The sequence below is a fragment of the Pelobates fuscus genome, chromosome 1 (genome assembly GCF_036172605.1).
Source record: "Pelobates fuscus isolate aPelFus1 chromosome 1, aPelFus1.pri, whole genome shotgun sequence".
In the NCBI taxonomy this organism is placed as follows: Eukaryota; Metazoa; Chordata; class Amphibia; order Anura; family Pelobatidae; genus Pelobates; species Pelobates fuscus.
Window position 1 is genome coordinate 89,847,627 of NC_086317.1, and position 26,254 is coordinate 89,873,880.

Consider the following 26,254-nt stretch of genomic DNA (forward strand, 5'->3'; position numbering starts at 1 on the left):
GCAGTGAATTGAGCAGTGAAGCTTCAGATGTTTGATCTATACACTAAAACTGCTGAAGCTGAAGTTGTTTTGGTGACTATAGTGTCCCTTTAATTATAATTCCTACAAAAGGTTACACTCTGCTCACAACAGGGCCTTTACAAGGAAGTTGATGGTCATCCAGAAAGACTTCTGTCCCTGGCTCCTGTAATCATTCCTATGAACTAACCTTCTTGCTACCTTTCTATTTGAAAACCAACCTGATCAATATTATCAACCTTCTGATACCAACCAGCTCCATACCAACTTGAACCACTCTTCAATCCTGCTTTATTTAAAAACCTGCCCAATACCAGCCTGCACTACGCAACTATCCTGCCTTATCTTGCCAACCTGATTTATACCACCCTGATCCACACAACTATCTACATTATACTAACCTGCATAACCCCAATCTGGACTTTGCTACAAAAGTATTATTGCAAGGTGTTCTTTTCCTACTTGATCAGTATTCCTTCCAACAGGCGGCTGATTCACTAAAATTCTTCTTTTCTTGTAATCCTCAAACCTTATTGTTCTGTTCTGTTTTTTTGTCCTTCTATTTCAACCTATACTTTTATCTTTAGGTTTTCTTATTACAGTTGCAAGAAAAAGTATGTGAACCCTTTGGAATGATATGGACTTCTGCACAAATTGGTCATAAAATGTGATCTGATCATCATCTAAGTCACAACAATAGACAATCACAGTCTGCTTAAACTAATAACACACAAAGAATGAAATGTTGCCATGTTTTTATTGAACACACCATGTAAACATTCCCAGTGCAGGTGGACAACGTATGTGAACCCCTAGACTAATGACATCTCCAAGAGCCAATTGGAGTGAGATGTCAGCCAACCGGAGTCCAATCAATGAGATGAGATTGGAGGTGTTGGTTACGGCTGCCCTGCCCTATAGTTCTGGGTTTGCTTTTCACAAGAAGCATTGCCTGATGTGAATGATGCCTCGCACAAGAGAGCTCTCAGAAGACCTACCATTAAGAATTGTTGACTTGCATAAAGCTGGAAAGGGTTATAAAAGTATCTCCAAAAGCCTTGCTGTTCATCAGTCCACGGTAAGACAAATTGTCTATAAATGGAGAAAGTTCAGCACTGCTGCTACTCTCCCTAGGAGTGGCCGTCCTGTAAAGATGACTGCTAGAGCACAGCGCAGACTGCTCAATGAGGTGAATAAGAATCCTAGAGTGTCAGCTAAAGACTTACAAAAGTCACTGGCAAATGCTAACATCCCTGTTAGTGAATCTACAATACGTAAAACACTAAACAAGAATGGATTTCATGGGAGGATACCACAGAGGAAGCCACTGCTGTCCAAACAAAACATTGCTGCACGTTTACAGTTTGCACAAGGATGTTCCACAGCAGTACTGGCAAAATATTCTGTGGACAGATGAAACCAAAGTTGAGTTGTTTGGAAGAAACACACAAAACTATGTGTGGCGAAAAAGAGGCACAGCACACCAACATCAAAACCTCATCCCAGCTGTGAAATATGGTGGTGGGGGCATCATGGTTTGGGGCTGCTTTGCTGCGTCAGGGCCTGGACGGATTGCTATCATCGAAGGAAAAATGAATTCCCAAGTTTATCAAGACATTATGCAGGAGAATAGAAAAAGAGAAGAATGGGCTGGAAAACTACCAAAACAATTCTGCAGGGCAAGTTACTATTTCGTGAGAGTCAATTACTTATACATGGCATCCACTTTACCCTCATATTTTTGCCTGTATTAGCAACTATAGCTACTGCTCCCAGTGGCATTATTACTACCACCAAGGCATACTATATATTCCCACCCATACTTCCCCTTCGCTCCAAATACCAATTCTATGGTATGATTACTCTATTTAGCATATATATTGCACTTCCATAGTGTTCTACCTTTCAAGTGGTCTATATATATACATTTTTTACCTGTGTTCGCTCTAGCTAGTGTTTGTGAGCATTTATCTCACTCACTTATACACCTTTGTGGTTTATTTGTCTCTGGTAATGTCCTAACCAGCTTTATATAATTAAATATTTAAGGTTTTTCCCAATAAAGGTTTAACAACCCTCCCTTCTCTTTTTATTTATTTATTTATTTTTTTTTCCTCTCCCTTTTATGTGACCGTACATGTACCTTTAGAGGTATATATTTGTGAATGAGCAGGATTCCCACCTCTTTGTTTTGGTGGTTTTCCAGACTATTCTTCTTTTTCTATTTATTGTTTCGGGGTCAAGCCCCTTATACCTCTTGTAACCTCTACAGAGGCGGTGGAGTTGGTTTCTTCCAACACCCTATACCCTCTGTCTCCTTCTATATTTTGCAGGAGAACTTAAGGCCATCTGTCTACCAGCTGAAGCTCAACAGAAGATGGGTGTTGCAACAGGACAATGACCCAAAGCATAGAAATAAATCAACAACAGAATGGCTTAAACAGAAGAAAATACGCCTTCTGAAGTGGCCCAGTCAGAGTCCTGACCTCAACCTGATTGAGATGCTGTGGCATGACCTCAAGAAAGCGATTCACACAAGACATCCCAAGAATATTGCTGAACTGAAACAGTTCTGTAAAGAGGAATGGTCAAGAATTACTCCTGACCGTTGTGCACGTCTGATCTTCAACTACAGGAAACCTTTGGTTGAAGTTATTGCTGCCAAAGGAGGTTCAGCCAGTTATTAAATCCAAGGGTTCACATACTTTTTCCACCTGCACTGTTAATGTTTACATGGTGTGTTCAATAAAAACATGGCAACATTTCATTCTTTGTGTGTTATTAGTTTAAGCAGACTGTGATTGTCTATTGTTGTGACTTAGATGATGATCAGATCACATTTTATGACCAATTTGTGCAGAAATCCATATCATTCCAAAGGGTTCACATACTTTTTCTTGCAACTGTATTTACTTACATCCTGTTTATAACCTGTTTGGGGCATATTGCCTAAACCCCTTTATTTGTGTTCTCTCTCTCTCTTTCCTATAATTTCATTTACAGGATTTCCAGTTTCTTTAATATGTCCAAACTCAAAAATAAAGATCCTGATGTTAACTCTGGCCAAAGTCTCATATCCGACCTACTCAAGATCATGACAATGGTATTGGATATAATGATGTAGGCATTTCCTTTGGCTCCTGTCTTATTTAATTCGAATAACATTTTTATCCCAAAGTGGCTGTGTCACGCGCCTCTCTCTCCCCCCAATTTTTTTCCCGTTTGAGACAATATCTATAGAGAGTCTCTTAGGATCCTCCTTAAATAGTGTTGTACTCTCACACATGTGTGATAATACAAAACTGATGTAGGTTCCTGGTGGATAAAGATGGTGGAGCCATCTTCAACTTCTCTGCTGTACCTGAGGGTCAAAGCATTCCAAGTGGTGATGTCGCCATCGGGGATTCTTGGCAAAATGTGCAAAAACCTTGAAAGGTGACAGAGACACTTTAATTTTGGGTATGAGAAAAAGAAAAAACACAACTTGTTCATTCGATAAGGAGTAAAACTAGTTTAAGTTTTGAATTTATTATAAATGCATAATTTAGATTTTGGCTGTAACTTGCATAGATTCCAGAAGAATTGGATACATATGCTTATAAAATGCCAGTGGAGGTATTCAGGGAATTTAATTCCTAAAAAAGTAAAAATCATGAGTCTTGTGAAGCATGTTTGGTAGTCTTTTAGAGAATCTCGAGCATTTTAGAAGGATGCAGTTTAATGGCTAAGTGCCTTTTGACGTGCTCGTAACTTTATTTTCTTTTTTCGTAAGTGTAATAACTTGCTATGAAAGCTGCATGTGAGCCCTGTAAGTGGACACCAAATCAGAAGTAACACTTGTTGGCATGGCCTCCCTCTACCATGGAAATATAACTGAAATCCTATGCTGGGACCAAGTTCCCCCTGTTTATGGTGGTTGTCCTTCTGTCGCTCTAACATTATTATTTATAGGGCGCCAACAAGTTCTGTAGCGCTGTGCAATGGGTGGACTAACAGACACTTATTTGTAACCAGACAAGTTCGACACACAGTAACAGAGGGATTGAGGGCCCTGCTCAATGAGCTTACATGCTAGAGGGAGTGGGGTATAGTGACACAAAAGGTAATGGTAGGGTAGAAAAGTAGGTTTCTAGGATAGTATTCATGGAGGGCTTCGTGTTTTGTTTTGATGACCGTTTCAGGAGAGGAATCGGTGCAGGGGGGAAAGCTGTTCAAGTTTAATTGATATTCTTATCCTAAAGAATTGGGGAAGGGCGTTAAATAGGAACAGTGCAGCCCTAGAGAAGTCTTTAAGGTAAGCATTAGAGGTAGGAGTACGAACAGAGGTTAGACGTAGGTCTCCGGAAGAGCGTTGGGGCCTTGACATGACATATTTGTGTATTAGTAAAGATAAGTAGGTCAGCGCAATATTGTGTAGAGATTTGTAAGAAAGTGTCAGGATCTTAAATTGAGCTTTATATCTTATGGGAAGCCAATGTAGAGACTGACGAAGTGGGGAGGCATAGGAAGTGCGGACGGACAGAAACATGAGCTTCGCCGTTGCATTCATTATAGACTGTAACGGGGCAAGTTGGGAGCACGTAAGTCAAGGCGAGAGAAGACCGGAGCATGGACAAGCATCTTTGCCGTATCAGGTGTTACATATGGCTGGATGTGTGCCATGTTTTTGAGATGGAAGCGGCAGGATTTGGTAATTGATTGGACATAAGGGGTGAAGGAGAGATCAGAGTCAAAGAGAACACCCAGGCAGCGAGCCTTAGAGGTAGAGCGGATGGTAGCGCCATTGACTTGGAGGGACACAGACAAGGGAGTAGCAACACTTGAGGGAGGAAATACCAGAAGTTCTGTTTTGGACCGGTTCAGTTTAAGGAAATGAGCAGCCATCCAGTTGGAAATAGCAGAGAGGCAGTCAGAGACATGAGTCAAGAGGGGGGGTGAGAAATCAGGGGAGGGCAGATACATTTGCATGTCATCCGCAAAGAAATGATACTGGAAGCCGAAGGAGCTGATGAGTTTAAATGTATGCACCCCCCTTCTTCTTACCTCTGGTCTGGAAGGAGTGGACATATCACTGCAAGCCCTGGTGGTCCTCAGGCTGACTTCACTGGTGTACATGAGAGGATCATAGCCTCCCGGGTCCTCCTCCTGTCCAGCAGGCTCCCGGGTCCTAGCTACCTCCTTCCCTCTTCCATTGCAAACTACCTGGAGACCGGTGAGGGAGATCTTTGATCTCCCCACAGCCCGAAAAAGGCAGAGCGCTGGGCCGGCTCTCCATGGGCCTATCCAAACGATTTTGCAGGCCTTATATGGCCCCACGGGCCAGACGTTCCCCACCCCTGCTTTAAACGGTCATTGTGCTTGGAGTAACCATTTTAGAATTGTCCACCTATTTACCTCTTTAGACTATAATTCCCAGGCTATTCAGACTGTTTCCAGTGTTCGTGTATGTATTTATTTATTTTTTCTTCCAGTCTATCTGCTTCTTCTTTTTTTTTTTTTGCTTTTTTTTTTTTATATTTGCATTGAATTGGAAGACTGCAACTTAACGAGTCTTCTCCAAGTACAAAAAAATTATTCTAAACAAGTATTAGAATTATTATGGTAATGCCACCAACATTTTTTTTTACTTTTTCTAATGTCTTTCATGGGACAATGTAATAAATTTATATTTAATGGTGTCTTATTCAACACCCAGTGTGCATTTAAATATGATGAACTGCCATCTGTAAAACTTAGAATGTCCCTGTAAGTGGACACCAAATCATGCTACCTCTCTTATTCAGAATATAAAGGCGAAAAAAACAAAACACATGCATTTTTAGCTACGTTGGTACTGTAAGATTTTTAATATAAAAATAAACTCTGAATTTAAGTAGCACAAATCAAACAGAATTTGTGCAAAAACATAAATACTGAGAATCCATTTTCCAGGACCCAGTCTGCTGGCCAACTCGATGGTACTGAAAGTAGCCTTGAATGGAAGTTATGTGAACATAGTACCCAGGGTGTCAGTCTGTTCCAAAGCCTGTCCATTTGCGTGCTTGTCATGTGATATAGGTAGGAGGTTCAGTCTGCAAGATGTGATGCATATCCTTGTCAGTCTGTTGGCTTATTAATAGACACTGTAACCTCTACAGTGCAACATCGAACTCTTGGCACCTAAACCACTGTAATACATTCTATTTTAAACTGCTGGGCATTACATTTAATGGTACTGAGTTTTTGATTTCATGAAATTAGATCATTGCCTCACTGTCAAAAACGTTTTTCAAAGACTGAATGCATTCTAAGTTTACTGAGAGAGAGCCTTCTCAAATAAATCTTCACTGAGATCCTGACGCATTTGACTTTATAGCTGCAAAAGTCTGAGCCTTTATTAAGCTGTCTGTTTCCTGCAAATTAAATTCTATTGAGCAGAGATTGCAGTCAAAGGCCTTAACTGTTTCTTATAGACCTAAACCTAATCTGGTCTCAAAGGGTTTGAAAGCTCTACCAGTTTAGACAAATAAAACGGCATCTCTTTTTAATAGAATTTTCTTGCACAAATATGATATACTGAAAGGCCTGGTTGATGGACTATGGGTGATAAATGCTTTCTAGAATCGTTATATATGACAAGCTAGTTGATTGACAACCAAAGATAAAGGCTCATTGTATTCATCAGCAGGTTGTAGACAGCTGTCCACAATATATAGTTCACTATAGAGAAACACCGACATCTCTAATGTGATGGCAACACCTTGGACATTGGGAAGAGTCAAATGAGATGGTGGCAGAAGTTTGTTTAGCATTTATTATAGTTATTGTATTGCAATTTAAGAATAACTCACTGAGCAAGTTTTTATTTTTAATTTGATCACTGTCCAAGTTGCAGTAAAATTTACTTTAATCGTACACTATGTATACCTGCACAAGCTTAAGGATTACTCCAGGCATCCTTACCATTACAGCCATCTGAATTAGTTATGATTCCATGAGTACCTTTGTCCCATTTCTCAATAATGGGGCAAACCATTTGGCAACAGTTTGCCCTCTTACCCGGATCCCTGGTGGCCAATAATGACATCCTGCTCCTTCTGCGGCTGTCCAATCATGCCGGCCATGCATTGGCTGAGAGCATCAACTGATCGCTCTCAGCCAATGAAATAAATTCTGTTAATAGGAATATACACAGAATTGCCATTCGCCAGTCTTAAACTCTTGTTCCTGGCTGGTTAATGACGCCCATATGGCTCTGCTGGAAGTGGAGTTACACTTCTGCCAGCAAAAGGAATTAAACTCTGTATGTGCATAGCATAGTATTATAGCGAAAGTGTTCACATATTTCAGACTGTGACAGGGTTGTCTTAACGCATGGGCATGTTGGGCAGTTGTCCAGGGGGCCTCATAGGCTTGCCAACCTTTTAGTATATTATTCTGGGAGATTTATCCACAACCGTTAAACCCTCTTTATTAAAGGGAAACTATAGTGCCAGGAAAACAAATTTATCTATAGCTTCCTACAGTGCCCCCCTTTCTGGTGACCTCAGCCGAGGTGCAGAAGGGGTGAAAAAACCCTCCTGCCACTTACTGGAGTTTAGCGTCGATGGGGAGACCTAATGCGCAAGCGCGACAATTGCCGCGCTTGCATTAGGGATTCCGCTATAGGAAAGCATGTATTATGCTTTCCTATGGGGTTTTGGGTGACACTGGGTCATGCATAGTGTGAGATATCCAGCATCAGTTAGGCGATCCGGAAGTCCACAAGAGGTGGAGTATCCCTAGCAGATAATTATTGCAGTTTCCATAAAATCTCACAGTATTAGTCCTTTTCAAATTTAAAGCTGTATCATCCCCTTATCAAAAATTGAGTATTTCATAAATATAAAAACTTTCTTTCCTTCTAAAATCTTTGTGGGATCCTCAATGTTGTATTCTTGTGCATGCGAGAGTACTACTCTGACATTCGCTCCTTTCTGCTAAAGCACCAATTAAGTATAACACCTACTGTCCCAGGGCCCCACTCCATGACCACTGGACCCCAGACAGTGACAAAGACACTTTGCCTCCTCTGTCACTCATGAGCCAGCTCATTTATAGACACATTTTCTTTGATTTTGGAGATATTCGTGATGTATTTTATTTTTATTGTTAATTTCTGTATTGCATATTTTTTATTTAGGTCCAGCACAAAAGCTCCACTTATATATGCACCCTTAGTAAATATGAGCAAACAAGGCTGTAAAAAAACCCATTTATTTTTTATTTTTTATTGTTTAACCTTTTGATCTTTTGTTCACAAAATATACAAAAATACTCTATAATATCAGAGACGTCTTTATTTCTATATAGGGATGACTTCATTCTGTATGGGAATGCAATAAATGTAGAAAAATCACATTGATGTCTTTCTGCCTTTTTAATTTTTTAATTTCTTTTATTAATGAACTCTTTGTTTAGATTTATGTATTTTTGCCATGGTTGAGACATTTTTGCCTAGAACATTTCTTCTGTATTTGCTCTTTTTGCAGCTGAAAAGGCAAGTTTAAAAATTTCACCTCGGTCTATTTCTCGTGGTTTGATCTCAAAAAGCAGTTTGAACCACAGCAAGGATTGGAATTTATTACCATGACAAAACAATTAGTGTCTGTTACTGAAGGCTTCCCTGATTTTATGTTTTCTTTCAGTTTACAGTAAATGTTTTCTCCCCTACAATTACGTGGAGTGTTGCACAGTGAGTGCTAAAGTCCCTAGCTCGGGTTTAATACCATGTGCCCTGAGCTCCCCTGTTTCCCAGCAACAATTGTACAAAATTTATATTATGTATAGAAAATATGCCTTGCAGTCTCCTCTACAGTGGAAGGGGTGGTGGTATCACTCGATCAGAGTGCCATCAGACAAGTTTGTATCTCCAGTGTGTAAACATGGAGTTGGTAAGGAGGCGGTTAAATACTTTATTTCAAGAATTGAGCAGTATACGATAATTCTATTTATCAAATATGGGGATGTATACATCGGTGCCACAAATCAATTTCTGAGAAACCCAACCCAGTGTTATTAAAGATACACTCCAAGAACAATAACCCCTTCAGCACACTGTAGAGGTTATGGTGGGGCCACAATGCCCTCTCCCCCACCCTACCTCATCCTAAGTAAGAAATTATGTTAGCTAAACTAAGCTACGTCCTGCAATGCAGGTCCCTTACAGCAGCGCATGCACTAAAAATAGCCACATCTTCTCTATTCTCCTTGGACTTTTCCTCGCATTTTGTTCACATTTTTTATAGTAACTGCTAGTGCTTTATTATTGCTATCATTTTAAATGTTGCCAGGATGTTCAGAAGCGTTTTCAGTGTTTACATTAACGTTCTAAAACCAACAAATAAAAATAGATTCAGATTAACAGAAAAGTAAAGTAAAGTGCAGAGGGATTTGCTCAAAGAAGCTTATAATTACAGATTTATTTTGTATACTTTTTTTAAATTCTTGAATGTGTAATCATTTGTTAATTTCAGAAAGTCTATTTCACTTAGATTGCAAGCTCATCAGGGCAGACCATAGTTTTTCTCTCTCGGACGTTTGTAGTTTAACTATTCCGTTATAACTTTCTATACGGCTCAGTATGTTGTGAACGCGATGTAAATAGTTAACACTTGATGTGTTTTTCCAGCTTCGCCGGAGTACCGCAGACACAATGATTGTTTAACCCCTTAAGGACACATGACATGTGTGACATGTCATGATTCCCTTCTATTCCAGAAGTTTGGTCCTTAAGGGGTTAAACTGAGCTCACCGCCTGTATAATTACTTTGTGTTCTGACCAACTTTGTGAAGTTTTAGTTCAATTGCTAAGCAGCTGATCAGGAATTCCACAGGAAAGAATATGGCTCTGGAATAGTAACTGGAAGGAAGTACACATTCTCAAAAGATGTTGGCTCACTTTGGTGTTACACTCACGTTTGTTGCATTTGGAGTTTACTTACTTGGCAACTCTGGCTAAACTTTCCAACTGTGCCGGGTTATCCCAGGCAACTGTAAATATCTGTACTGAGCAGAGTCAACAGACTTCTTGTTCATACGTTTTATTTTAGTCCTTCATTTTCTTTATATTTTGGTGTGCTGTACTGTAGGTAAGCAAACATATCGGACATCTTAAATGCGTCAAGAAAGTTAAAATAAACAGGAGAAGGTGAAGAGTGTCCTGCTCAAAAGGACTTAAAATCAGGATGATGAGTGCAGGGTACTTGAGTAAATTTGGTAATAAATCTAAAAGAATAAGTAGGACCTTTTTTTTTTTTTTTTTTTCAAGGGACAATCTTTGATGTATAGCAATATATTTAAGTTGTGTTATGGAGATGTTTGCATCATCTGTGGCTTTTCTTCAATCTGTGATTTGGCTCTGTGGCTGTCTTTACAGGTTTCCTAGCTGTTTTGTATGGAAATTGTTCAAAATTTGCTCCATACTGTAACCAGCCACCTTATTTTAATCACAAATGTTGTTTAAATAAAAGTGTTTTTGGATTTAGTAACCCTTAATCGCAAGGTCGCACACTGTAAAATTAATAAATGCAAAATTTACTTGCAATCCCACGCTGTTTTCCCTGCAGCATGATCCTCCTTCAGTGATGTCACTCCCTCTCCTAGAGAAGAAGACTTGAGCAACATTGAGGGGGTAGGCCATGCCTTCATTTGTTGTCTATCACCAGCATGTTAAACAAAGCCTTTTATGCAGAGAGTTAACATTAGCCAGTTGGAACTCATTTGAATGGGACAGTGAACAGCAAAACAAATTTGCTAATGGTTCCATGACACAAAACATAATTCATGTCAATGGAAAATGGCAATCTATAAGTTTCTTCTAGTGCTATGTAGTGACAACTCGCAACTCTTCATATGAAGCAGTCCAGAAGCCTATTTAATGGACCAGTTTGGGCACCATAACAACTTAATCAAAAGAAGTTATGGAGCCAGGAGATCCCTGGCGCAGGCTCACCTTTAAGAGTTAAACAGTTCTTGAACAGTTTAAACCCAAAGTGTTATCTTTCTGCGCTGGATCTTTCTTCTCCGCTGCCCCCCCGCTTGCTCAGTTCTTGAAACTGGGTCGGGTTTCTAGAATTTGAGCAAGCAGAAGGGCAAAGGGGCAGAATGATCTGGCACTGAAACAGAGACTTTGGGTTTAAACTGTTTGAGAACTGTTTAACTCCTAAAGATGAACCAGATCCAAAGACAACCTGACTCCATAACAACTTAATGTCTTAATTTTGATGAAGTTATGGTGCCCGGAGTGTTCCTTTAACATACATTTTGTATTTTTCAAAACAATGGGTTCCTCTGGGTTACCAGATCAAATACCTGCTTTCACAGGAAATCGGTCAGTATATCTGTTATATTGCAGGCACCATTCTCATTGAGTTTATTTTAAAAAATAAAATATATATTGTATTGCTATGTGAAACTTTGTTCAAAACCTCTGGAATTTAACTGGAGTTTAGTAGAGTTTACCTCTACATTGAAAGGATACTATATTGCTAGGAATACAAAGCTGTATTCCTGGCACTATCGCTCCTCCCGCCCGGGTAAATAAAGGCAGCGCCAATGTCCCTCTGCCCCCTCCGATATCCCGCAACGAGCAGACGCTAATGTGGATGTGCGGCAAATGCCTCTCACGTTGAATCAATGCTTTCCTATGAGGAAAAATCTGATGCCAGATCTGATGAAGAGCGTGAAGATGCCCAACGTCAGATACCTGACCAGAAGTTCAATTTCAATCCAGGAAGCCCTCTAGTGGCTGTTTGGGGAAACAGCCGCTAGAGGCTGATTTAGTGCTGCAATGTAAATATTGTAGTGTCTTTGTTTAACATTGCAGCACTAGGTGCAAAAAGGACACTGCACCCAGACTACTTCAATGAGCTGAAGTTGTCTGGGTGCCTACAGTGTCCCTTTAAATCACTTTTAAAATTTATATAATATGTGAATAATATCTTTACTACAAGTTTTAAAGCATCTATTATCCTCACTGGCTGATCTATATTTTATTTGCATATGGGAACTTTTGATGTATCCAGTCGAACGCTGTACGGCTCAATCTAATATTTAAGCTACTTCCTTGTCTTTAAAAACATATAATGATAATTTTGTGAAGTGCAGATGGCTTTTGTAAATACAAAGTATCTCATTGTGTAGGTAAATTATTAATTCTGTAATCTAAGGAGGGATTGTTAAAGCAGCATGCACCTGTGATGGCTGTAAGCTGTATATAGGTGAAACACATGAAGTCATTCTGTACACACAGTCTTTGTGCAATTACATGTCTGGAGTGCACAAAGATTAATTTTAGATTTTTACAGACGTCAGTTGGCTGCTTTGATGTTTGCAGTAAGCCAGGTGTAGCTCAACGTTTTTTTACAGTGTTAGAATGGCTTCAGTATTAATAAAAAGGTGAGTGTTGGCATGTGTTACACACTGCGTACACACTGCGTACACATTGACCATATGAAATATTGCATCCAGATTAAACTGTTGTTTCATAATCTACCTCATTGCATGTTTAACCTCTTAAAGACTGACGCAATTGTCAAAGTTCTAAACCAAAACAAAACCTAGAATTTAAGCTCTATGTCTGTTCAACAATAATTTACCTCTTTTATATTAAGTGCCCCTACACTTATTATATATCATTTTGTTTAGGAGGGCTTTAGAGGGCTTTCATTTAACATCAAATATTTATATGTAAAACAGAATTTTATATGAATAAAATCTAAAAACTGGTGAGACATTAAATTCTGCATGGCATTTTAATGGTGAATTTCATAATACTATTGGCTTTTAACACAACAAAATACACATATTTGTATGCTGTGATGTCTCATGAGTACGATGGCCCCCATGTACAGGTTTCATGGTGTGTTGGAAAGTTACAGTTTAAATATAGGGCTCTAGCACAATTAAATTTGCTAGACTGGTTTGCTGGGCCTATGTTGCCTTTGACATTGTATGGCACTCCAGGAATGAGAATTCCCCCTCATGGCATACAATTTGCAAAAGTAGAAAACCAAGGGTATTCAAAATGGGTTATGTCCATTGGAATTTGCCAGATTTGTTTGCTAGGCCTATGTTGCCTTTTGAGTCCGCCAGGCAGTTCCCCCAATCAGGTCTCGCAAGATAATTATAATTTAGGAGGCTCCTCTGGCATAGACGTTAGGACGAGGCGTTATGTCCTAACTTTGCTAAAGCCCATGCTTTAGGATGTAATCGCACGTCCTAATCACAGCAATAGGTTAATGCAAGGCTATCTGTTCAAAATAAAACACTAATGCTAGTATACTGAAAATTGCTCTATTCTTTCAATATAACCTATCCTTCAGGTGGCATGGTCACTTTTTGGGGTCTTTACATGTTTCGCAAATGTTCCCATAAGGAGAAATGTGCCTTACAATATTGTGCCAGAGGGATAGGGAGATATACTTACCTGAACTTCTTTATCATCTTCTTAAGGCCGGTGCATTAGCAGTAGAATATGTTCAACCCCTCGAAGGTTAAAATCCCGGCAAGGTTGACTCAGCCCTTCATCCTTCCGAGGTAGATAAAATGAGTACCATTAAATTGGGTAATAGTAATAACCCCTAGATGTTGGGCTAAGGTAACATCCCCACGACGTACTTGAAAACCAAATTTTTTTGGTAATGGACCTTTCCTGGTTAAATACGTTGTTGTTGTTGTCTGCATCGCCATAGTCTTAATCTTCTAGTCCGGGCAGCTTTATCTGACTCTTCCATAGATAATCTTGCTCTTGTGCATGGAAATGCCAAAGGCCTTTCCACAACCTTTTTTTGGTCGTCTCTCAAGATGTTGCTTGTTCCTATTGGCAGCTGCAAGTGGTTAATGATTGGTAAAGCATTTGACCAACAAATTGGTTTAGTGTGAGACAGACTATTCACTACTCCAAAGCAAATAGGTGTTTTTATTTATTTATTTTTTTACAAAACAATCTATGTATGTGGAAAAACTCACAAATGACAATACTGCATTATGTGTCTTCTCCCCTTGGTTTACAAGCCAGACACTTTTGTCACTTGGAAGAAGCTGATCTTCAGAGAGCTAGATGTTTGCGGAAAGGAGACTCTTGTATTACAAATGATTCCTTGAAAGCTAAACAGGCTATGTCTCCTGGAGCCTTTTTTTTTTTTCTTGGAATCTATAACTTATTACAACTCCTAAAGTATGAAATGCAGCTACCACATCACTAAATGCATTTGAATCCCTGTGTGTTACGGAAGCTCCGCAAAAGGAACTCATTACTACTTTATATCTCATGCGGACTCCACCTTGTAGCATTCAGCCCAACTAAATAGCCAAATGCAAATTTGGGAGGAGTTGTGGAGATTGGCAAGAAATCTGGGAGGCGTGTGTGTGTCAAGTCAAAGAGCAGATATATAAAATTATGATGACACTAGCCATGTCATGCTCTATAGAATGGGATGTACCACCATAGACATTTGCTGCCTACATTCTTATCTGGTGGACATGCTTGAAAATTGCCCCCTATTTGGAGGAAATTAGGAAACGCGTGGAAACTATGCATGTCTGTGTCATCAGGGAAATCATATAGGATCATCCATGACTCCACCCAAGTTTTATTGTGTTTACTTAAGGTACCCGTTAACCTCTGAGAGGGTTCCTCATATAACTTTGTACAAACCAATTTGTTGGGTTTTCTGCACTTTTAACAGACTCATTGACCCCTGGACCTTTCTTGCTGTCTCTCCCTCTGGAGGATTTTACGGTTTATTGGTAAAATTGATATACATGATTATCACATTATCACAACTGTATGGTTTAAAAATCCCCCCCTCCCTTTTCAGTAGTTATTGCAAAAGTTAACAAAAACAAATTAATGGATGAACTTAATGCTATGGTCCATAGCTCTACCATTTATCATAAAGTTTGTGATATATTGATAGAACATTTTGTAAGTGGTGGGCCTTAGGATGGGACAGCAATGGACTCAACCTTAACCCCATGGAGGCTCCCTCCCCCCTATTTGTTTGGTGTCTAAAGCTGGTCTTATTGCCATTTTTTATCTGTAATAGTAAAAAAAAAATAGTTCCATGACTGTATATCTGCAAACCTCTTGTAGACTACACATGTTTTACCCTGGATGCCTTAGATAATGTATTGTATCTCTAATCATGAATGTATGCACCGTCTTGGCTAAATAGAGAATTAAGGAAAAAAGGGAACTTTTGACCATTCAGCAGTGCTTATGTATTATCTTTGTATTTACCTTTTTATGCATTGGGTTCCAAGTAAAATGAGCAAAACTCTATACATGTTGTAGCCAGCACATAGTTGACACATTATCACTTAATTTTTGCCGGTGCATTTTAAATGAAGATGTAGCCTCCGGTAGAGTTTTACCTCCATTCTAAGCTTCTGTAGGTTACTGAATTTATTTGGCTCTATGTAGAGGCTTGTTAAGTATGAGAAGTCGTTGGGGTATTCTGATCTAAAAATAATTGTATTTTATACATACATACAATAAATAAAGAGATTATATATTTTTATATGTTGTGTGCGAAAGGATTGTTTCCTCAACACTCTTCTATTAAAAATGCAAACATTACCTTTACCATTCTTTACTGATCTTTGTGGCGGTCCCTTGATCATCGTCATTGTTGCTTACAGCTAAAGCCATAATTATGCTATTCAGAAGAAAGCTTTCCATGAAAATTTCAAACATTATCTGATTCTGGTTAACTGGAATCCGTCACGTTTCATACCTTTTTTAAATGAATACATGTATTCAGTTGGTAAAAATATCTGCAGGAAAATAAAAAGATAATTTTAGATTTGGATATTTCTGGTATCTTTTTTTATTGCTACTGTCTATTGTTTGTACACCTAGTACTCCGTTATGCTTTCATATAATTGGGAGTAATCTGGACCAAACCACTAGAACTTTGCCTACAAGTGACAATGTAGAGGAAAATGTATCGGGTGAAATATATGGTCCAGAGAATGCCTTGCAAAAGATGAATTCCAAAACGGAAGAAATGGGCCTGTTAGAATGTACATATCGAGAAAATAGGAGCGTTTGGATTAGAGGTTGAGTTAGATGATTGATTGAAGGAGCCTCAGATCACATGGCAATAGTTTCAAGATATCTAGAGTTTCTAAGGAACTTTATCATGAGAAGAATGGGTCTTGAGACTATTTATTAAAAAGAACATTGATGTAAGTTGAAGCTGATTTGTGGGTGACTGTAAGTCAAGATGAGAGGTTTCCATGTTCTTGGTTAGATGGAAAACCTTGGAAGGAAATTGCAGGTTGGAGTAACCAAAATGGAATCATGGGTGTGGATACTGAGCTAGATGGCAGCATTTTAAAGATATGGGAGTGCAGTTAACTTGGTTTTGTTACAAGGTACGGTACTTTGAAAGTTGCAGTAGTCAAGATGAGAATGAGGAACGTGTGGATTACATTTTTTGGTGGTATTTTGGGTGACTTGCTATGGTTTTTCTGCACCTTTTGCTTTCCTCCAGCTGATGACTGACCAGCTGCACTCTGCTTTGGGGCTATCCCCACCTTTTTCCTGTTTCCCTAAAAGGCCGGCCTATGAAATGTTGACGCTATCTTGTTTGCGTTTCAGAATTCACAGTTGGAAGAAAGTGAAACTGAAGTATTCTGCTGTCAGTGTGAAGATTCTGAACACATAAATGGTATCAATGTACGTAGGTATAACATTTTGTAGAGAAAACGTCCTAACACCCTAACAAAATGCAGCATGGAATGAAAGGAAATTGGTTAACTCCTTTACTAACCATTTTATTATTCTAAATTGTATCTGTAAATCCAGTGTGAACATTTTTAAAGGCCAATAAAATTTTATATCCAGGATACTTTTTGCCATTTACTAGCTTTATATTTGAGTTGCATTTTAATTATTTTATTTGTACTTTTTAAATTTTTTTATTTATTTATTTTTTTTATTTACATTTATGGGTTTTTTGTTTTTTTTCCCCTAGTGCTTAATTTTACATGCTACGGGTTTGAATTTCATGATGCAAAAGTAAAGTCTTCATACTAGAGCTTATCATTAGATTTTGTCTTCACCGTCCAGGTAAAGCAAGTCAATGAATAAGACCCCCTTATAATAAGCCTGTGTGTTGACAAGGATGGCAGGAAAGGGGTTAACATACAACGGTAAGCCCTGTGCTCAAATTCCCACGACTTGTGGGCCACAGATATGATTATAGTACACATCAACCCCAATACATACGATACAAAACAAATATTACTTGCAGACTGTCCTAAATCCCTATGAACATTTAAGTAACTGAAGATTTTTTTTTTTTTAGTGTCCAGTTATTTAAATGTACAGAGGGATTTGAGATAATGTCCAAGTAACTTTTTTTCCATATGCGTATTGGGACTGATGTGTACTATTGTCATTGCTGCCGCCCAGGAGTAGTGGGAGTTTGAGCGCAGGGCTTAATTTTCTATTACAGTCATGTTACAGTTCCACCACCTATCCCATTGTTCCCTATTAAGGGTTAATAAGTGTATGAGGATTTTTTTTAAATACTCATCTCTGTCTCATTAGAGGTTGTACATTTTGGCTGGACACCAAGGACTCCGCTAACAGGTTTGCCTTGACGTGGCAGGTGAGCTTACACATTAATGGCCATTGGAGTGATACTACCAAAATCCTCCAGTTATTTAAGTGTGCATAGGGATTTGGGATAAGGATAAGATAGGGTTAACACAAAGCTTAACATCCTATAGAATGAGGCAGAGTAGTTCTGCATTTAATTGTGTTCTAGGAGCATATGTAGGATTACTAGAGCGACCATATTTTCCAGCAAATTCATCTCTAAGTGCTAAAGGACCATCTGGGAAAATGATGCTACATTCTGTAGCATTCATATAATGCTGGAAGGTAATTGATTCAATAATCCAGCAGGAACGTAAATGAACACCAATAATGATTTGATTTACGATCCACTTTCAGCATGGGGAGGATGCAGACTGAAGGGTGACACTTTTCATGTGCTGCCTTTCAGCAGGGTAAAGCAAAAATGTGTCCAGGAGAACATGGTGGCTTGGGAATTGAGGCATGTAAAACACTGATTTGTGCTTTGATACGTATCCCTCTAGTTTTCGAGAAGAACCATTGCTTCTTTTCTCTAAAGGGCAAATGCATGTTGTCAAATATACATATAGAATGTGAGCAGTTTAGGTTAGAAATCCTCTTGTGAATATTTAAGATGGTTGTTGTTGCCCTTAAACAAAGCTTATTTTGCATGTATAAGAAAATATTAAAGGGACTCTCCAGCCAAGCCTTTTTACTCACCTGGTTCCAGCGCCGGGAGCCTCGCGAAGTCGCGCCGCCTATTTCGTCAAAATGACGAAATAGGCGGACGCGAGCAGGGAGCAATCAGACGCTTCCATTTGGAAGCGCCATTGCTCCCTTGTGCGCATGCGCGGATTCGCCACACATGCACACATACTTTATAGGGCGGCATTCATGCCACCCTCTGAAGTCCTGAGCGCACTACCGCGCGGCCGCGGGCTGACTGACCGCTCAGCTCGCGGCCTTTGCCCGCCCCCTCTCCTCTCTGACAGGCTGGAGAGAGAAGGCGCACGCACACAGTGCCTTTTCTCTCCTGCACACGTCAGACGTATTTTAATACGTCTGACGTGTACAGGGCCTTTTTAGGGCCCTACATGATAGGAAGTACCTCTGGTGGCCGTCTGAGTGACGGCCACTGGAGGTATTCCTATCAATCAATGTAAACACTGTATTTTCTCTGAAAATACAGTGTTTACATTAGATTGCCTGCAGGGAGCTATAGATCTCACCTGAACAAATACATTAAGCTGTAGTTGTTCAGGTGACTATAGTGTCCCTTTAACATTATTCTGCATATATTATTGTATTTACCGGGTATCCTCATAGAACTGGTTTCTTCCTGGGATGAAGGATCCAATTTTGTCATCACCCCATTTACATAAAACAAGAGGGTGACCTTCTAAACCTCAATTAACTGCTTGAGGGCCGGTGATGATTTAAGGTCAAAATAGCTGATGTCTGCAGCATGAGAAGTCTTCTTTCCAGTCCACATGCTTCCTGTACTTGTCTTGTTACATAGATAGGGCCCGCAGTTTGCAAAGGGAAAAGTCTGTAATGAAAAAAAAAATGTACTTCCCATGTTTGCCATGTTATAGAGATAAGAGCTGCAGTCTGAAATATGAGACAAGTGCCGTCTAGACGGCTTGCTTCCAATGCATGTTATTTGACATAGAAAGGAGCTGCAGTCTGCAAAATGAAATCTTGTAGCCAGTGTGCTTGCGTGTGTCCCACGTAAGTCCTATGATATGGATTGGGCTACTGTCGAAACAAGGAAAAGTCTTCTCTGCAGTTTGCTTGTTTCCAGCACATGTCCAGAAGTAAATACAGGAGGTGCGGAACATTGTCTTTTGTCCAGTCTGACCATTTCCAGTTTACAACTAGGCAACTGTAACACCTCTGTGTGAGAATAAGATAAAAAAACATTAAAATGGAATTATGTGGAATAACATGGTTACTATTCCACTTAAACCAGTTCTCGTATACCACTGGCCTGTAGTAAAAGATACTCAGATCCATCATGTGCTAGTACTGCCTTTCTGTTTAAATGTTATCTCTTCCACTTGTTTAGTATACATTTCAATCCTCTTACCAATGTTTTGAGTTCTGCACAGTTATGAGTTAGATCCAAGCTTTTGTTTGACATTGATTAATGAGAATAATTGATCTGTCTGACAGCTATGTTAATTAAATGGAGTGTGCAACCAGGAAAAGCTAAGCCATTTCAGTCTTTACGGTTTAAGTTCCCAAGCACCAAAATAATTTCATCTTAATGATGTCGTTATAGATCCTGTCTTTTTAGTGAAAGAAGAAGGGCTGAATCCAAAAATTATAAAGAACACATCTTAATTTAAAAGTAATGTTTTTATTTTCTAACGTTGGTGTTCCTTTAACAAATATGTAAACTATAGTGTAGAAAACAAAAATCAATACCTCTTTATACTGCAACTTGGCGCCTCCTTTTTTCGCTCCCTGTCAAATATTGTTACAAGCTCTGTCCTTCACACTTGGCAGTCATCCTAGAGAATACATGCAAAAAAGCAGTAGAAATGAAAGCGTCACAAAGGGAAAATAAAAGTTAATGATTTCCAAAACTTTTTATTCAGTGTTGTAATTTCCCAGTAAGTGACGTTCCCAGTCATTGGACAGGGCAGCATTACTGCATTTAGATTGTGTGCAAGGTTGTTGATTTGTACACGTCATATAGAAACAGAGCAAATCCTGCAGGCTGGATGTGACACATTCTTTTTTTTTCTTCATACTTTGTGGATAATGCCAGAACAACTCTTTATATTCGTTACACATTTTGTTTGTTACTTTCAGGCAGTGTAATTGTCTTAAATTTAAAATTAAGATGCACCTTCAGGCCAGAAGCGTTGGGTTGATCTAGAGCTTTTGATTTTCCGAAGTGACTACTCCTTTTTTAAGTAGGTCCCAAAACAATGTCTCTCACTGCTCATTCTATCCTCCTCTCCATTTTGCGTAGAAGCATTTAAAAATAAAATAAGATTGTAAAAAAATTCCCCTTTCCTTTCACCTCTGACTCCCTACTTAAGAAACAGACTATTTCACCCATGATTAACAGCTCAATTTTTTTTTATCAGTTTAGTCGCTTTCTTTATTTATAACTTGAGGGTCACAGTTATCTAATATGCCAGAGTCTAGTTCCATTTCCAGATTTGAATTTTTTTATTTTTTTTTTTAGGTTTATTCAGCTTCATTTGGCCTCGATACCAACAGTGTGTCAGGCTGGCACATCCATTTTATCTTCCTTTCAATATGTCTGTCTATCGGACCCTGCTCAGAAGAGACCTCTGAGCACTACCTCGATTGGTTAACACATGCTACCCAATCCTCTTTGCCTTACATTAATGCTTGAGAGCTTGACTTGGGACCTCCCGATAAGGCGAATGTTTGGTCTCACATCTGGGATGTGATTGCCTCTCTCACAATTTGCATTAACCTTAGTGAACCGGACAAATCAGATGCTTTTTAGGTTGTATCTCACCCCACTGAGATTATTTCAAATGCACAGTCGTCCAGATCTTTTTGGAAACTTTGTGGAAAGATGGAGAATTTTTGGACAATGTTGGTGGGGATGCACTGAACTGAAACCGTTGGTTACATCTCTTTTATCTCACGTCTTAGATGATCCTTTTTCTATCAGCCTGACTATTGTGAGGGCTGACAATAAGTTACCTGTGACCCTAACTGCACGAAGAGCTATTGCGGAGCTTTGGGTTGTTTGTAAAAAACCCCTGGATTCACAATGATTCTTTAGAACGTTGAGAAGGCGAGAGAGCTAGATCCGCTTGCAGCCCAGATTCCGACCACTCTGAATTCATATCATGTTTGATTCAGACCCTTGGGTTCTTGCTAATACATTAGTATGACTGATCTATCTCTCTCTTTTCCTGGATCCACTGGCCCAGGCCCTTCAGTTTCTTAGGTTTGTCTTGTGTTATGTCCTTCGGGTTCTTCCCCCATCCCCTTCTTTTCCCTTTACCCATCTCTGGGTGCTTTTCCTTTGTTTCCTTGTCTCTGGCACATAGTTGCTTTCCTTATCCCAAGTGTACTCTTGATGTTACCCCTTTTAGCTTCCTGTTTAGTGTAGATTATACTTCTTCATCGTTGGGAAGGTAACAATTGCTACGCTCCCCTTGCTGTTTGTCTAATGCTTTATGCCTTTTAAATGTGTGGTCAGTAATGCTATGCTTATTTCATTGACCTATTCTTGGTCCTTCCTATGCTGTTTTGTCTATTGCCATATCATGACATTGTTTGACTAGTGTCAGGATCGGGACAGGGATCCAACACGCAGAGTACAAAGAGTGGAAAGGTACGTATACCGGGCCTTAGAATGGCCGGACTAACGTACCGAGAGTAATAGAGAATAGTCAGAGACAAGCCGAGGTCGAGGGAACGGGAAGACAGATAAGCGAGAGACAAGCCGGGTCAAGGGAGAACAGAGAAGCAGGGTAGTACAACAAGCCGAGTCAAAACCAAATAGAGTAAACTAGAATACCAGAGCACTGAGTGACTAGACAAGCTAGAACCACGACAGGGCAATGAGCTGAAGAGAGAAGTAAGCTTAAATACCCTGGCTCTGGATGGTAATCACGCCTCTGACAAGTACCGATTGGATATCGGACACTTGAGTGACAGGTCGCTCGTGATAGCGTCATGACGTCACGTATTGAGCGTCCTGCTAGAAAAGGACGTGGATTCCTCGCGGCCGGTGTTTAAGTGACTGGATGAACCGCGAGGAACGAAGGAAACAGCTCGCCTGGACGGGCAAACCACCAAATCTCTACCTCCCTTAGAGGTAGAGGCCTCAGGTACCCTGACAGTACCCCCCCTCTCAGATACGCCCACCGGGCGGAAGGAACCGGGGCGAGATGGGAAACGGAGGTGAAATGCTCTGCGAAGGCGAGACGCATGAACGTCCTCCTGAGGTACCCAACTCCTCTCCTCAGGACCATATCCCCTCCAGTTGACCAGATATTGTAATTTTCCCCTTGAAATTCTGGAATCAATGATGGAGCTGACCTCGTACTCCTCCCGACCCTCCACCTGAACAGGACGAGGAGAGGAAACCTTAGAGGAGAATTTGTTGCAAATAAGAGGTTTCAACAAGGAGACATGAAAAGAGTTAGGAATGCGTAAGGCAGGTGGCAGAGCAAGGCGATACGCAACTGGGTTGATACGAGTGAGAATCCTGTAAGGACCTATGTAGCGAGGAGCAAACTTCATAGATGGGACTTTTAGGCGAATATTCTTAGTACTCAACCATACCCTATCCCCAGGAACAAAAACAGGAGCCGCTCTTCTATGCTTGTCAGCGTGTTTCTTGAACAACGAAGAACTATGTAATAGAATTTGTCGAGTCTGATCCCATAATCTCTTCAGGTTGGCGACATGATCATCAACCGACGGTATCCCCTGAGAAGAGGAAACCGAAGGAAAAATCGAAGGGTGAAAGCCATAGTTCATGAAGAAAGGGCTAGAGCGAGTTGAATCACAAACAAGGTTATTGTGTGCGAACTCCGCCCAAGGAATCAGACCGACCCAATCGTCCTGGTGTTCGGAAACAAAGCAACGTAGATACTGTTCGATCTTTTGATTAGTACGTTCAGCAGCTCCGTTAGACTGAGGGTGATAGGCAGAGGAGAAGTTCAATTTGATACCCATTTGAGAACAAAAGGATCTCCAGAAACGTGAGACAAATTGAGAACCTCTATCAGAAACAATCTCCGAAGGAATCCCATGTAGGCGAAAAACCTCTCTCGCAAAAATCTCCGCCAATTCAGGAGAAGTCGGAAGTTTAGGTAATGGTACGAAATGAGCCATCTTAGTAAATCTATCCACTACCGTGAGAATAACAGTATGTCTCTTGGAAGCAGGTAAATCAACGATAAAGTCTATGGACAAACAGGACCAAGGTTTCTCAGGAACGTCCAAGGGGTGTAACAGGCCACATGGAGAAGCATGAGGTAGTTTAGTCTTGGCACAAGTCTCACAAGCTGCGACGAACTCCTCAATATCTTTTCGAAGTGAAGGCCACCAGAAATCCTTGGATATCAGAGAGTATGTCTTGCGAATACCAGGATGACCAGCTATCTTACTTTCGTGAAAACATTGTAAGAGCTCCAGTTGAAGTTCAGGAGGAACAAAGTTTCTTCCCTCAGGAGTGTTTCCGGGAGCTAGATGTTGTGACTTCAAGATCTGGTCAAGTAGCGGAGAATGAATTTTAAGACTGGTATTAGCAATAATATTGCATTTGGGTACAATGGAGGACACAAGTGGTTCAACTGAAGCAGAAGGCTCAAATTGGCGAGATAGCGCATCGGCTTTAGAATTCTTTGAGCCAGGTCTGTAAGTCAGAACGTAATTGAAATGGGTAAGAAACAATGACCAACGAGCCTGCCTGGAGGACAGACGCTTGGCCTCTCCGATATAAGACAAATTTTTGTGGTCTGTTAGAATGGTAACAGGATGTAAAGTACCTTCCAATAAATGCCTCCACTCTTTCAAAGCTTTGATGACCGCTAGTAATTCTCTGTCACCAATGTCATATCTGCTCTCAGTACCGGACAATTTTTTAGAGAAAAATCCACATGGATGTAATGGTTTATCAACACCCAACCTTTGAGATAGGACAGCACCTAAACCAGTCTCTGATGCGTCTACCTCAAGCAGAAAAGGCAGGGAAGTGTCGGGGTGAACTAAAATTGGAGCGGAAGCGAAAAGCTCCTTGAGAGTTTTGAACGCAAGAAGAGCTTCAGTAGTCCAATTCTTAGTATCAGCCCCCTGTTTGGTCATATTAGTGATAGGTGCGATAATTGAAGAATAGCCCTTAATAAAGCGCCTATAATAATTGGAAAAACCAATAAATCTCTGTACGGCTTTAAGACCTTTGGGTAAAGGCCACTCTAGAATGGACTGGAGTTTATCCGGATCCATCTTAAATCCCTCCCCAGAGATCACATAGCCGAGAAAGGTTACCTGGGTTTGATCAAAGCTACATTTCTCCAACTTGCAGTACAAACCATGCTGAAGAAGCTTGTGCAAAACCCTCCTGACTTGCTTGTGATGAGTCTCAATCTCACTAGAATGTATAAGTATATCATCTAGGTATACAATGACGCACTCTTGCTGAAATTCCCTAAGAACCTCATTAATCAGATCTTGGAATACCGCTGGTGCATTGCATAACCCAAAAGGCATAACCGTATATTCATAGTGACCATAGCGAGTATTGAATGCCGTCATCCACTCATGTCCCTGCTGGATTCTCACCAAGTTATATGCCCCTCTGAGGTCTAACTTGGTGAAAATTGTAGAGCCCTTCAAACGATCGAAGAGTTCGGTGATCAAGGGAATCGGGTAGGCATTTTTAATGGTTATCTTATTCAAGCCTCGATAATCAATACAAGGTCTCAAAGAACCATCTTTCTTTTTAACAAAAAAAAATCCAGCCCCGGCAGGGGAGGAGGACCTCCTGATGAATCCCTTGTCTAAATTCTCGTGAATATACTCCTCTAGAACTGAGTTCTCTTTCGTAGATAATGGGTATACATGACCTCTGGGAGGCATGGTACCAGGGAGTAGGTTAATTTTGCAATCAAAGGACCTGTGTGGGGGTAAGGTATCGGCTTTCTTTTTGTCAAATACTGCCTTTAAATCTAGATACTGAGGCGGAATTTGTGTCTCTGTAGGATTGTCAGAGGTAGTCGATGTGTTAGTTAATCCGAGAGGTAAGACCTTCCGCAAGCATTTTTCTTGACAATTCTTTCCCCACGAAACTATCTCCCCTGACTCCCAATTAATAATAGGGTTGTGTCTCCTCAACCAGGAGTACCCCAGGACTATGGGAATAGACGGAGAAGAAATGAGCATTAAGGATATATCCTCTTTATGTAGGATGCCAACAGTTAAGTTAATCGGTATGGTCTCATGGAAAATAACAGGCTCAAGTAACGGTCTACCATCGATGGCCTCAACAGCCAGTGGTGTCTCTTTTAACTGGGATGGGATAGCATGCTTGGCAACAAAACCCTGATCTATAAAGCTCTCAGCAGCTCCAGAATCGATTAGTGCCATAGTCTTTACTACTCCCTTCTCCCACCTCAAAGAAACGGGTAACAGAAGCCTGAACTCTTTGTAGTTGTGAATAGAGGACAAAGTAGAAACACCCAAGGCCTGTCCTCTAGAGAAACTTAGGTGCGAGCGTTTCCCGAACGATTAGGGCAATTTAGGCGTAAATGTCCTCTGACTCCACAATACATACATAAACCCTCCCTTCTTCTGTACTGTCTCTCTCTCTCTGTGAGATGAGTACTGCCTATCTGCATAGGTTCAGAAATACGTAAGTCCTCGAACTCAGAATTTTGAAAGGTAGGCGCTAGTTTAAAGGAGGGTCTACGGGTCCTATCTCGAGTGTTCTGCCTCTCTCTTATGCGTTCATCAATACGAGATATAAAAGAAATTAAATCCTCCAAATTCTCAGGGAGTTCTCTAGTAGCGACCTCGTCAAGAATTACATCTGATAACCCATTCAGAAACACATCTATATAAGCCTGTTCGTTCCACTTAACTTCTGCCGCCAAGGACCTGAACTCTAGTGCA

The 26,254-nt window shown here is 40.2% G+C and overlaps 1 protein-coding gene across 4 annotated transcripts in view; it reads left to right on the forward strand.

Annotated features, from left to right (window-relative positions):
• SSH2 (slingshot protein phosphatase 2) overlaps positions 1-26,254 on the forward strand; it is a 232,356-nt gene that overhangs the window by 28,221 nt on the left and 177,881 nt on the right. For 2 of the 4 annotated variants that reach the window (XM_063450018.1, XM_063450019.1), the window contains exon 2: positions 16,646-16,723. The exons of the other annotated variants lie outside the window; for them this stretch is intronic. In XM_063450018.1, coding sequence (XP_063306088.1) covers positions 16,646-16,723 — 78 coding nt within the window. The remainder of the gene's footprint in view (positions 1-16,645; positions 16,724-26,254) is intronic. 4 annotated transcript variants of the gene reach the window in all.